Source organism: Cnephaeus nilssonii (genome assembly GCF_951640355.1).
Source record: "Cnephaeus nilssonii genome assembly, chromosome: 5".
Lineage (NCBI taxonomy): Eukaryota > Metazoa > Chordata > Mammalia > Chiroptera > Vespertilionidae > Cnephaeus > Cnephaeus nilssonii.
The window spans coordinates 82,866,734-82,881,793 of NC_137076.1; the positions used below are offsets into that span (position 1 = coordinate 82,866,734).

The 15,060-nt window shown below is 41.8% G+C and overlaps 1 protein-coding gene across 3 annotated transcripts in view; it reads left to right on the forward strand.

The window, feature by feature from the left end:
- Positions 1-15,060, forward strand: part of ARHGAP26 (Rho GTPase activating protein 26) — a 411,202-nt gene that overhangs the window by 330,304 nt on the left and 65,838 nt on the right. For all 3 annotated transcript variants that reach the window (XM_079771397.1, XM_079771399.1, XM_079771398.1), the window contains one exon: positions 2,493-2,646. In XM_079771397.1, coding sequence (XP_079627523.1) covers positions 2,493-2,646 — 154 coding nt within the window. The remainder of the gene's footprint in view (positions 1-2,492; positions 2,647-15,060) is intronic.

Sequence of the window (15,060 nt, forward strand, 5' to 3'; positions counted from 1 at the left end):
AGTCTGCTAACTGGGTACTGTATTTGCTATTCAGTAGATACTCATTAAACATTCATTGAATAAATAAAAATTGAAGAAGGTTTCATTTCAAATACTCTTTTTCTAATGGATAGTAAGGCAGAAAAAATTCCTGATAATATTTTAGAAAAACTAATATACTTTTAGCAAGATAACTGTTTTTAATTTATAGAATTACAACCTTCTCATGGATAAGTAAATAAAATCACAAGAAAAATATGAGCTACAGCTATATTCTTCTGCTTCCTATGAATTCAGAGAATTATGTCATCCAAACTTGGCCTCAAATTAGAATTCATAAACTATTAATCTCTCTTCCTGTATAAAGCAGAAAATGTCTCTATTGAACCCCAAAGAAATATAATATTCCCCTTTTTTTATATGATGGTCTTGGGCTCCTCAAAGTCTTGCAGGAATCTTGATATGAGTACTTTGTGCAAAGGAAATTTTTACTTATACTGAATCATACTGGTAAGTGGCATACCTATTCCTTAGATGATCCCCTAATTATGTCATTTTAGAGTTGTGTTTTTTTTTCTCAGTAGCAGGTTCCCATTCACAGGCCCTATTAGTCTGCCTACATCTTGATTCAATGTAACTCTTTTGGTTTCTCTTTCTTCATTGTTGCTTCCGTTTGGAATTTAAGCTCTTAACATATGAACAGGTCTAAATCTCTGGAATCAACTTTAATAATCTACTTTTTTCAAAATCTACTTAGAGTTAAGCAATCTCCCAATAGCCTCATGGTGTTTTAACTCTTCTGTAGGGCTTTAAATATGACATTGAAAATTTGCCAAGCTATTAGGAGGTCATTGGGGTGTGTGTGTGTGTGTGTGTGTGTGTGTGTGTGTGTGTGTGTATGTGTGTAATGTGAATATTAATCTAACATCATTTCATAAGTATAATATACTTTTACTGACATGGCTAGTGTAAGGGAAGAAGTATTTTTTACCATGACATCACCCCCTTTATTGGCTAAAGACACCAGAGTTCAAATGTCCACCTCTTAACTACCATGTCAGTGAGCCCAGTCTGTCTCCTTAGGGATATGGTACACATCTGGCTCTTTCAAAACAGTCCAGTGAAGATTAACCCAGATATATTTCTTGATAAGTGAATCGATTGCTCAAAATATCAGTTGATTTCAGTATGGCGTATCTGTTGGTAACATGGGACAAGAATGACATTCTCAATCCCCAATGTTTTGCTATAGCAGTGGTGCCTGTGTCATTTAGCTAAATCACAGCAAAAATGTTTTCTTCAGGTAGTGGTTCCAAGTTTTTAAAGAGGGGAAGAAACAGAATGTTCTTTTCTTTGCTCAGTGGTGAGAGCATCGGCCTGGGGACTGAAGGGTTCCGGGTTCAATTCTGGGCAAGGGCAGTACCTCAGTTGCAGACTTGATGCCCAACCCTGGTCTGGACACATGCCGGAAGCAACTAATTGTTGTGTCTCTCTCACATCAATGTTTCTCTCTCTCTCTCCCCCTCTCCCTTCCACTCTCTCTAAAAATCAATGGAAACAATATACTTGGGTGAGGATTAACAAAAAAGGAAGTTCTTTTCTTTGAGCAATGTCTGATGTTTACAAAACACATTCTTGCAAATGATCCCACTTGATCCTCAGGACAGCTCACTCTCCCCATTGTATAGATGCATTAGCCAAGAAACAGAGTGTGAGTGAAAATTGCCTGAGGCCATACTACCAGTCAGGGGTGGAGTCTTGAAATCAACTCAGGTTTCTCCCTCCTGGTCTGGTAATATACTCCAAGCATTAATATGACTGCTTGGACCCTGGACTCAGTTTTTTATATGCAAACTACTCTGTAGCCCTTACACATCTTTTTATCAAAGAACTAACTTGAAGCTAAACATCAATTGCATAGAGCTACAGCAACCCAGAGTATATGTGTAGGGAGCATCAGGAATTTAGATTACAGAGTCATAAGGAAGTAGATGGCCAACTAGTAGACATTGCTGGTTACTTGCTATAGAATCAGAGGTAGGATGTGGCCTGTGCAATTTAGACAACATTGGGGCAGGAGTGTTTGAATAAAAGGTGAATGTCACAGAAACCAAGAGGATCTGGTTGAACACAAAGGGCTATGGAGGTTGCTCTGTGCTCTGACCATCTGCCAGTCAAAATAAGACACAACTTATGGTGCAGTGGTAGGGCTACTTTTAGGAAAAAGGCTGGTCAAATTAAATTGGGGGGTGGGGGGGGTGGGGGGGGGTAGGGGTGGAGGTATGTCCTGTCAAGCTAAGGAGGGGTTTTACTCTAAAATTTCAGGTGACCTATTCCTCTTTGACTTCCTTTCCCACTTGTAATTCATATCCTTTCCTATGTCCCATTTTTAGCTTCACTGGCCCAGAGATCTCAATCCAATTTCAATATTTGTAAATTTTTATATATGTGGGAATAGACTACCCCTATGGAATAATATTAATATGGGGCTGTGGCCTTTTGTTTTTCCCCAGAGGAACAAAGAAACAGCATCATTAACTCCAGTTTGGAATCTGTCGTCTCATCAAATGCAAACAGCATCCTTAATTCTAGCAGCAGCTTACAGCCCAACATGAACTCCAGTGACCCAGACCTGGATGTGCTCAAACCCACCCGGCCCAACTCACTGTAAGTATGTTTGCTTGCCTGCCACGGCAGGCCCTCGGTCAGCAATTCTGCTGAGAATTTGCTCTCAGGCCCAATCTGACTTTGAGCATTGCTCTATGAACGTTATTTAAATTTCCCTAAACTTGGAGCTTGGCTAGTTTGTTATGGGTTAATCATTATTCACAACATACTGCTTCTTGGCCTTGGTGATCTATGATTTACCATCCTGCAGAGATGCTTTGGTGATGGCTATTGCTGTTGCCTGTGCTGGCTGCTGGGCATGAAAAGCAATTGGTTTTGGTTTTCTGAACATCCAGGCACTGTAGTAGCTCAGTAGATCACAAGCCAGGTCTGTTTCTTTCATTCATGTTGTCTTGGTTTCCCTCCTCCCTGACTGTGTTGACAATGTTCAGTTCCAGAAAAAAAAAAAGCCCCCAGTAGCCCTTTGGGTCTTCAGCCCCTCCAACCTTAGTGTGACTGTGATCACATACAGAGGCTAAAAAAGAGAAGCACCATTGTTGCTTCATTCTTGGGTTTCAAGCACCCGTAGCCAAGACAGGCAGTTTTGGGGCTGCTTGTCCAAACCTCCACGGAAATTGGATGTACTCTGTTAGAGCCAGAAAGTCCTCCCTTGTGGTTTCATCCCACATTGCTTAGCAGGCTTCCTCAGACCACCCCGTAAATCGTGTCAACCAGAGCCTTTGCGGAAAGAATGTGAGGCCATGACCAGAACAGCTGGACTTTGAGGCTGCAGTTGTATAAGACTCGGGAAAAGCAGAGTTGACTTTGCCTTTCTCTAGTGAAAATAGTTTGTGGTTCAGCCACAGATTGCTCTCAGGCAGTTGTTTTACATGGTGAGGCATCGGGATAGCAGAGCCTTTTCCTGCCCCTATCTAGGCTAAGGTGTGTGAATGAAAAGCACCTTAGCATTCTATCTCATTAAGATAGTTACAGATGTGCAAAATGGGTCCAGCAATTTTTGCCTTAGAAGGGACTAAGGTACATTAAGGTTTGGGAGGAAAAATGACTCTAAAGTGGACTTAAGAGGTAATTATATAGAAAATACAACAACAGTATAGGATGAAATCATACATTGAGAAAGTCAGGTCTCATTTTAGTTAATGGCTTTAAATCCTACCTTGATATGCAAGAAGATAAATGACTTACCTATTTTTTGGTAATATGTTTCTTCACCAAGAAGTGGACCAGTGCCTTAAGAGCTAAAAATAATTTAACATGTTCTGGTTATGGGCAGTGAGTTTCTCTGGCTCCCCATGGCCAGACTGAATGTCTCAGGTGCTCCTAGCCATTAAGGAGATTCTTGTTCCCCACCCCACCCCCATTTTGTTTAATCTCTGTACCTACCAGTTGCTGAGGTTATTTGTTGCTCAGCATGAGCAAAGTTGAATTTCTAGCCCAGGGTGCTTTATATCTTCGGATTCTAGCTGTCGTACCAACTAGTTTTCTTTAATCTTTGTTTTCAGCAGCTAAGGGCTGGGAGCCCCCTGAGTCACTGCTGAGTACAGTTTGTCCAAAGAGGCTGCTTGAACAGCTAAGTAGAAAGGGGGGGTCTTTTAAACAGGTCCTGGAAGAGGGGGCTTAGGCTTTTTATTTTTTAATTGTCTAGTGATTTGTTTTACATAAAATACTGCGGGGTGACTCAATCCATTTCACACCATACATGGGGCTGTTCCCTGCGTGCTGCAGATTTGGGGGGAAGGGCTTTCCCTGGGAAGGGAGGGTGATACCAGGAACAGTTCCACCTTTATTCTTAGGAGGAGGATTAGAGGTAGATGTGTGGTGTTTCTAGCAGGACTGTGGTCCTGCTGAGCTCAGGGAAGGTCTGACTGACACCTGTGAGTCTTGAGCTCAAGGCACACTGTTCCTGAGACAGGAGTGCTGATCCCAGCGCAGACACCAGAGTTTTCCATGCCCCAAACACGGGCCAGGCACAGGTCCTGCAGGCTTTGCAGTAGGTTCAATGACCATTTCTGTCACTCAGGGCAGTGAGATGCTGTGGCTCCCATTGTTTCCTGTGTGGAATTTGCCTGAGTGGCCATGGATACAGGCTGGGTAGTCCTGGCAAACAGAAGTCACAGTATGTTCCCTGAGAAAATTGATTCTGTGAAGTCTGTCGGCACACTGTGCCATGGTGATTGGGCTCAGTTGAAGCCAACTGAGACTGGTGGGTCTCAGCCTCCATTCTGGACCATTTCATTCCCTTCAACACTGTTCACTTTGAAGTGCACAGAGAGCCTTGAATGGGAACACTTAATGATGCAGATGAAAACAAAACACAGAATCAAGGGTGGTGGATTACCATTAGCTTGTTTGACTATTAATTGAGCATAAGGTGGGGAACTAGTCACCAGAAAACGGTCTGTTCTTTTTATTTTATTCATTTGTTTTTCATTATTTTCATAATGACTGGAACGATCACTGTGACCGTGTAACAATCATAATGAAAGAAACACATTGTGACTCAGCACCCTTTGGTACTTCAGAGACTACATTTTGCTGTCTCATTGGTAAATCTGTGCTAATTCTTCAAGGAGATCAGGGCCCTCTTGTTTGTTTGGGCATCAAAATTAGAGATGCCACCATTCTAGCCATGCCAGGGCAAGACTGCAGGGTTTAAATCTTTGGCAGGTCCTCCTGAAGATCAAAGGATACTCGGTAAGCCAAGACAAAAGTCCAGCTAGTCTAAAATTGTCAGCAAGTATTCTCTCCTATTTTGTGCCCAAACCTATGCTAAGCTATCTTGGGTAAATGAGAAAAAGAGTTTACAGCCTGGCTAAGGAGGAAAGACAGTGGTATATGGCAGTGCTAATTGGGACTTGTAGCTTATAAGTGTGTTTAGTGTTCAACAACTATTAACTGAATATCTGATGATGAGTACATGCACCAGTCAGAGTATTGGGGAAGGTAGGGTAGACAAAATGTGAGGTAGGCCTTAGATTTTATGGGTGGATGAACAACATTCCAGCCTAGCCTGTGTTGGTCAACCCATGCCTGGGTTGTGGGCTCCATCCCCAGTGGGGGGCATGCAGGAGGCAGCCGATAGACGATTCTCTCTCATATCTCTCATAATTCATGTTTCATATCTCTCTCCCTTCATGTCTCTGAAATCAATTTAAAAAAAAAAAGAAAGCATTTGAGGTAAGAAGTATGACAAAAGCAGAGATGATCCAAGATGGAAAAAAATAGCCTACAGACATGTGATGAGTGAGGGGCAACTTACTCTACCTTCCCTACCACTACCAGTATATGTCTATCCAACCTTTAAAATCAGGACACTTGTTACAAAAATACAGATTTCATAGACATCCACTGCAAAAAAAAAAAAAAAAGAGGAATCTAGACCCAGACCTTACACCTCTCATAAAAATTAACTCAAATGGATCCTAGACCTAAATATAAAACTAAAAAATTTCTAGGAGACAGCATAAAAGAACATCTAGGTGACTTTGGGTTTGACAATAACTATTTAGATGCAACACCAAAAGCATAATTTATTACATTAAAAATTGGTCAGTTGGACTTCCTGTAGCTTAAAAACTTCTGCTCTGCAAAAGACACTATTAAGACAATGAAAAGCCAAGCCACAGACTAGGAGAAAATATTTGCAGAAAAGAAAATAACTAAGTAAACACAGAACAAAATAGAAATAGAGGCATGGATACTTGGAACAGACAGCTGTCAGAGGGGAGCAAAGTTGGGGGACTGGACTAAAGAAGGTGAAGGGGTTAAGCAAAAACACACACATATAAAACACACACACACACATACATATCATCATAGACACAGAAAAACAGCGTGGTGATAGCCAGCGGGAAAGGGGGGAGGGGAGTAGATGGAGGTGGGCAAACTGGGGAAAATGGGGATGGAAAGAGATTTGGCTTGGGATGATGAACACATGATATACTGTGCAGATGATGTTTTGTTGACTTGTAGACTTGAAACCTGTATGATTTTGTGAACCAATGTTACCCAATAAATTCAATTAAAAATCAATAAAATAAAAAATAAGTGACTAAACAAATTTGATAAAGGACCAGAATACACAAAGCACTCTTAAAATTCAACAATAAGTAAACAAACAACCCAATTAAAAACTGGGAAAAATATCTAGATAGACACCTAACCAAAGAAGACATACAGATGCAAATAAGCATATGAAAAGATGCTCAACATCTTGTGTCATTAGGGAATTCCAAGTTAAAACAATGATATATCACTACACACCTATTAGAGTGGCTAAAATCCAAAACACTGACATCAAATGCCAGTGAGGATGTGGAGAAACAAAAACTCTCGTGCATTGCAGATGGGAATGCAGAATGAGACAGCCATGTGGAAAGATAATTTGGCAGTTTCATACAAAACTAAACATAGACTTATCACATGACCAATCTAGCAATCACACTCTTAGGTGTTTACCCGAATGAGGTGAAAATTTATGTCCACATAAACACCTGCCCACAAATGTTTAAAGCAGCTTTATTCAGAATTGCCAAAACTTGGAAGCAACCAAGATGTCCTTTATTAGGTGAATAGATAAATAAGTTGTGGTACATCCAGACAATGGAATATTATTTAGTAATTAGAGAACTGAGCTATCAAGTCATGAGAAGACATGGATGAACCTTAAATTTATATTACTAAATGAAAGAAGCCACTGTAAAAAGATGGTATGATGCCAACTATATGACATTCTAGAAAAGCAAAACTATAGAGTCAGTAAAATGATTCTGGATAGTAGATACAAAACATTATGCATTTATCAAAACTCATAAAACCTGTACAACCCAAGGAACAAATCCCCATGTTGTAAACTATGAACTTTAACAAATAATAATGTATCAATGTTGGTTCATTGGTTTTAACAAATGTACCACACTAATGAAGGATATTCATAATAAGGGAAATTTAGGCAGTGGGTAGAGGAAAATGGAAACTCTGTTATTTTGAGCAGTTTTTCTGTAAACCTAAAACTGCTTGAAAAAATAAAATCTATTTATATATATATTTTTTAAATCTAGATTTCTAGCTTCTTTTCAAAAATTATAAAATATGGCCACATTGAACCCATATGTTACTTGGTAACAGATGATGTTCTTTGGTCCCTATCTTCTCACAGTTGGCCTTTTGTATCTTCTGCCTATTGGCCTGGGATAGATTAAATATGGCCAAAGAATCTTAGCAGCCCCTCCCACTAGGAGGAAGAGTCTTTGAATCTAGGCTGGCCTTTACCCTCAGACTTACTTGGCCAATAGATTATGGTAGAAGTAACATCATATGACTTTCATGCCCAGGCCACAAGGCTTTGTAGATTCTCTTCTCATCCTTTTGGTACCCAGCTGCCATGTGAAACAGTTCTGTCTAGCCGCCAAGTTAAAGCCCAGCTGCCCCAGCCTAGCCGACACACATGACAACCATCAATTGAAAGCGGCCACATGAGTGAGTCCTGGAAAGACCAACAGAAAAGCTGCCCAGTCAACTCACAGATTCATGGGAAATAATACATTGTGGCTGTGTTAAATCACTGAATTTGGGCCAATTTAATTCAATAATAATTAACTGACACAAGCCCGGTGAGTTTGCGACCTTGGAGTCAAGGGCAACTAACTACCTTGGAATGGGGCTGGGCTACCTGGGTAAGTTAGAAAAGGATGGAAGGTTCTTACTGTGGAGCAGTGGCAGCATGAAGACAATTTTTAGGATCTTCTTTGAAAGAAAATGACTCATAAATGAGATTCTAAGAAGTTAAGAAACAAAACTAAACTCATAGGTAATGGTTGAAGCAATGAGGAAGATAGCTCAAACACTGGCATGGAAAGCAGGAAACGCTAGGTAATCTTGGCACTACCATCGACTAGCCAGTGCCAGCCCTTGGCCATGAGCGTGCCCAGCTCCTCACTCCCTGTGGAAGAATGGGGTTGACCTGTCTAAGAACAGAGCTTGTTCAATGGACTGCAGAAGGAAAAGTCACTCTCTCCTCTCACAATGAATAATAGAGTTGGCATTGTTCCACTACCTTCTGGAAGACAGTGATTTTTAAGGAGGCAATAAAGGTCAGGGCCCATCCCACTGCCTAAGATACTGCAGTCATTCCTCCAAATTAGAAATGATTAGGTGAATGCTTTAGACCAGTGGTCACCAACCTTTCGGACCCTATGGACCACAAGTGGTCCACGGACCACCGTTTGGCGACCACTGCTTTAGATCACTGGGGTAGAGATGGAGGGGCTTGTTAAGATGGAAAGAAGATTAGAAGATGGAGGAATAATTACAGCAAAAGGGGGTGGAGGTTTCAAGTTGAAGTTCTCCCTTCCTAAGTGGTCCCTACTCCTAAAAAATAACTACTACCCAGTAGCCCCATAAATAAAATGAATTTTTCTCCTCTTTTCCACTTAGCATACACATACATGCATTTCCAAGTTATTTCTGGTGACCTAAAAGATGTGTGCATGCCAAGCGCCTTCAAATTCTGCCAGAGTCAACCCTCCTGTCCCATCTTAGTGGCCAGTGAGAGGCGAGAGCACAGCCCCTGGAATTCAGAGGATAAACAAGGCCCGCTTCCAGGCCGGCTTGTTTCTCTGAGGCGCTGCTGGCTCCTCCTGATTTTGATGCAGTTGCTCTCAGATGAAATCTGGGGGAAACTTGCCTTCAGAGATACCTCTAAAATTTTACTTAAAATTCCGTCATTATTCATTTAACAAATACCATGTGAACACATACTGTGTGCCAGACATTAGTCTGAGTGCTAAAGATACAGTGATTTTTTAAAAATTAGGGTTTCTTTTCTCATTGATATTATATTCTAGTGGACATAGGAGGTAAATCACTATCCAATATATCAGAGATGTTGCATTATTTAGGAAAAACTAATGTAGAGTAAAGGAGGTATGGATTTGTAGGGGAAGGAAGCAAGTTACTTTAGTTCTTTGTGGCTCAGTTTCCTCATCTGTAAAATAGGGTAATCGTACCCTCCTCAAAAAGGTGTGACGGTTAAATGAGATCATTCTTTATCTCATTTACATGTTTATCACCATGAATGTCAGTCAACATTATTTAGGAGGGTCTCCACACAGCACCCTTTCTCTCTTTCTACTCCCTCAGCCCTGATGTGTATTTTTTGTGTGTAGACAGATGTCCTCACCTGTCCCCACTACTTCCCACCTTGAATCTGAGACCAGAGCGGCCAGTCCAGCCCTTGAGTTATCCGTGAAAAGAAGGAACTTCTATAGAGGCAGGTGCTACCCCACCTTAAATAAAGACCGGGTTGGGTAGGCACACCTATTCCTGAAAACTTTGGAAACCTCCAGATCCCATGGGTACTTGGTGAACTTTATGCATAGCTGTTATTTATTGAGACCAAATGAATCACAAAATAAATAATATGCATTACACAAGTGATAATTCGTGGCATATTTTTAAACTAATTTTACGATCTAAGTGCCACTTTATGCCAAAACAGTTACACCCAAGAATGCAGCTCTGATTTTACTACAGTGATCTTTCTTTGTCATCCTTGGAATGCCCGGATTTGAAAGAGGAAGCTTTCCTCTCTGTTTGAATCAGTGTTCTGTGGAGGAGGATCTTTCCTGTTGAGTTGAGGATTCTGTTTCTCACCGACCTCCAAGTAGAAAAGATGTCTTCCCACTTTGGTGGCATTCCCCATTTTGGGAAATAACTTGAGAGCATAAACATTTTCACAAGGAGTCGGTGGCCTTTTCTTGTTCCTCCTCAGCCCTGTGGTGGTTCCAGCCTGCTCACTCAAGGTCCTTTTGTGGACAAGCCTCCAAACACCCCTTTGACACCTAAGGTTCCTGGGGCCGCCTCCGCCACACAGCATCTCCACGTTCCTTTGCCATTTTTTCAGAGGTGGCCACTGATGTGAGCCGTATTCTTGTTTTCTGAGTGGCTTTCTGTCAGCTTTTCTGGTTCCCCAGCCAAGGTCTCCCTCTCCAGTCAGGAGTCCAGCTGGCTTCCCTTGGTTGAGGGTGGGGATTCCTGCCTGGTGACCCATCCGATTTTTATTGGATAAATGTGTTTGGTCACTAGCAGTTCTTTTTCACATAGAAATTGCTTGAGGCAGCCCACACACTTTAATAACCCAGCAGGATTTTGTTCCCAAGCACCAGGGCTGCCAGTGGCGCTTGGATCTGTACAGCCTGTCAGCAGAGGGGGTGTGGGAGGAGGCGGGATGGGACACAGTTCCGGCGCTTAGCCACATCCCTGTTTTCCAGCACAGCAAAATCACAAATGGAAGAATGTTTTTCTTCACATGCATTATTTTCTTTCCCCCTTTGCAAGCTAAAATCACATAAAGAGGCTGTGTATTTTTTCAAATTAATTAATCTTGCTAATATTCTACAATTCCCAAAATTTGCCATGGCACACACACTAGATGCTAAAAACCTTGGAGTTGAATTAAACAAATGAATAAATTTCATTCTGAATTTAGCTGCCCCCAAATGCCGCATGGCACTGCATTGTATGTGTATAGGTAGGTGTTAGGCATTTTAAATCATGAATTTTTAGTAGAGTCTTTGCAGAAGGAAAGAGGCTTAAGATTGTGTGTGGCTTTCAGCACAATTATGCCTACAAGGGGACTTGGAGGGAACTCTAAAATGCCGGTTTTCTCCCTTAGGGTTAGATTTAAAGTTGTTTCTCTCTCTCTCTCTCTCTCTCTCTCTGTATATAAATTGGGGAAATCTTACTGGTAATTCAGGTCCTAAATTGGGTAACTGAAAATCATATTAGAGTTAAAGTACTGCCTTTTAAACCTTTTTAGTCAGTCTGGAAAGCAGATGCTTACTCAGCTGAGAACACATTTCTAGTTAGAAACGGCCTCGAGATCTTAGTTTTAACCCCTCTTCTGCATTAAGAATCTAAAAAACGAAGCAGGATCTACTGCCAGCTTCATTGGTCTCGCTGGGCAGGGTCTCAGCCCAGTGCACTGCTTCTTGGGGTGTGTGCTCCTGGGACCAGAGTCGATGGCATCACCTGGGATCCTGCTAGGTATACACATTCTGAGGCTCCACTCCAGACTTACAGTTCAACTGCTGCTCTGGAGGAGGAGCCCAGCGCTGTTTTAACAAGCCCTGATTCTGACACATGTTAAAGTCTATGGTCCTAGTGCATTAGGGTGATTGACTTCTACGAGAACAAAGTCAGGATTTGTCTCACTGTAAAGCCACTGGCACTCTGATTGTGCCTGCAGTGATGACAGTAGTGTGGCTCAAGAACAACCTGCTCTTAGCCTTTGAGATTTGTCACAACTTATTGAGCTGAGGACTGATGGGTTTGCTTCTCAGGGAAACCCAGTTAGCTCACCGGTGCTGCACTTTCCAGCTCCCCAGGGAAGCCAGCCAGCTGCTTTGCAAATGCATGCCTTGTGGTCACAAATAAGAGAGGGTTGGTGCATCAGTTAAGCAAGCCAACAGATTTTTTAAAATGAGCACCTACTATGTGTGTAACATGAGAAAATCAAGAGCTTTGCATTGGCAGGAAAACAACTTTTGGGGTATGTGATACGAGGAAAGGGGTGGGCTCACATCAACATGTTCAGGAGATGAGACTTCTGAGTCAGCATTCCCCATTCTGTGCAGGGAGTGGGGACGGGTGGAAGGGCAAGGACTGACTTGGATAAAGTTCAGCAGATTCCTGACTAAGAGGACTTCTGAGCCTTTAATATGTCCATTATAAATCTCCCTAAGGGCATGTGTTATGCCGCATTTCCACAGTTCAGGAAATGCTATTCTATATCAACACTCCTCTTTTGAGGGGGAAAATGTATTTCTCATAATGTTTGGCATTATTATGGCAGAGATCCTTCAGGAGAATGGAGTTTAGTTTATGTATAAATTTACTGCCACAAATAGCTAACTGAAGGACACAATAGGGTCAGTCGTGCACAGAAAGGTGTGGGATCTGGTGTAGGAAAAACCCACGAAGCCCGTAGTGAAGCCTATTTCCTAACTGTGTCAACTTGGGCAAGTGATTTGCCTTCTCTGAGCTAAACCTATTCTGTGCAATGATAATAATAGTAAAAAATATATATATATATAGTAATAATAAGACCCACCTTCAAGGTTGCTGTGAGGGTCAGATGGAATGATGCCTGTATACCACTTATTAAATGGCCTGGTTCATAATAAGTGGTTAATAAAAATTGGTTGCTACTATTATTTTTTATTTCCTTATCAGTATTTGCTCTTAGGCTGCCCCCTTACCAATGAACAGTCCCCTAGGGTTGATTTCTCTCAGTGGTGGCAATAGATAGACACTCAGTGTTTGCTTTTGTTTGATACTGGTGTGAAACAAACCAACCCCAGTTAAAATTATTGAGACAATCACTTTAAAACAAATTAAAACACCTCACCTTAAATTAACTACCAATAAAATATACACTGAAATCAATAGAAGTGCTCCTCTTAGGAGACAGGGTTCAAGCTGTTTGCCCCAAGTCAGCAGGCTTAGTGTTTGCTCTGGGGAGCTTTGTTAAGCCATCTGCCCTATTGTATCTCCGTTGGGTGGACCAACTGGACCCATACTAATTAGGCTAGAACCTAATTGCAATCCTGAGTTTCCACTGGGGGATAATTGAGCCTCAGGAATTCCTTTGCAGCCTGTGACTCTGTGAATTTGACTGTCATTGTGGCAAAAAGAAAAACAGTTTCTGAAAAGAATTATTCTGAAATTCTGACCCTTGTCATTCCCTGCATTTGCTCTGTCAGGTTCTCTACCAGTGCCTGTCAATTTCCTTCTCAAGCAAGCAGTGGGGCTGTCCCCAAGACAGTGTCCCTTCCATTACCCTTTACAAATTGAAGAGGCGATGGCACTGTTCCTGGCTGTTGTCAAAATGCTCAGGAAAGGGATAAAATTGTGGCTGTAAGGACCACCTCATTGCCTTATGTGAAGAAGCCATGTCTTCAGAGGTAACCGAGATGATATTTTCTACAAAGAAATAAAAGCAAAGATGCCTATCCAGGGACGCAGTTAGAATGCTAAGAAGAAACTTCAGCACATTGAAAATAGCATAATTCAAGGATGGTTTATTACAAAGGAGTGGGGGCAGGAGTAATAGCACACAACTAATTACCATCCTTAGGCTGAAGGGCTTGAGTAGAAAGTGTTTATCAGAACTCAGAAGAGGAGAGAGTTCTATAGAGTTGACACCTCAAAAGGACCTTCGGTCGAGGGACTCAGCCAGGTGGAAGCGACCTATCAGAAAGGAAGACAGGGAATAAATACCCTGTCCCTCTCCTTCCTCCTGCTAATCTCCTACCAGAGCGCCCCCTTGGTGAACCCAACAGGAATCCAGAGGGTGCAGGAAACTCTGTTGATGGATTTCATGCTGGTTGCTCCCTGAGAAGAGGATAGGATGGAGAGTGGCTGCCATCCAGCATAGATTTATATTGCATGCCATTTATAAAAACCAAGGAGTGGGACCACAAGGGATTGCCATTATAAAGCACTGCCTCAATAAATTGTAGAGAGGAGCACTATCCAGGACAGCAGAGGAGTGAGATAAGTCTGTATGCGCTGGTATGGAGCAATCTTCACAGGTACATTAAGGGCAAAAGCAAGGTTCAGGAGAATGTGCCACTGTGGTTCTCAGTGCACACTGCACATTAGCATTACCTGGGGAGCCTCACATAAAAAATACCAACACCTAGGCCCCTTCCCCGGAGCCTCAGAGTTCATTGATCTGGGGTGAGATCTGACTTTGAATATGCTTCTTTTTCTTTGTTTTAAATATATTTTTATTGATTTCGGAGAGGAAGAGAGAGGAAGAGAGAGATAGAAACATCAATGATGAGAGGGAATCATTGATTGGCTGCCTCCTGCATGCCCCCTACTGGGGACCGAGCCCGCAACCCAGTCATATGCCCTTCACTGGAATCGAACCCGGGACCCTTGAGTCCACAGACCGATGCTCTATACACTGAGCCAAACTGGCTAGGGTTGGGTATGTTTCTTAAACTTTTGAGGTGATTTAGATACACAGCTAGATTTGAAAACCATTAGTGAGCATTGCATGGTCCTACTTATATAAGAATCCAGGGGCATATACACAGATGTGTGTACATGTATGTAATATGTCCGGAAAGATGCAGGGGGATGAATCTGTGGCTGTCTCTGATGAAGTCGGATGGGACAGTAGCCTGTGGTGGAAGCGACACTGGCTTTTTCTTTCAACAACGCTCTTTTGTAGTGTTGGAATTTTTTTTACATGTGCATGCATTGATTGTTCTGGTTTGAAAACTCAAGTAAACATAGATTTTCCCAGTTTTGAAATCACCATTTCTTTTATTGTCTTCTGAAAGTTATGGGGTGCATCTTTGCGAGAAAGAATTCATTAATACATGTGCTTTTATTTTTTCTAGTTTTATTGAACAACAGTTGACCTACATCACTCTATAT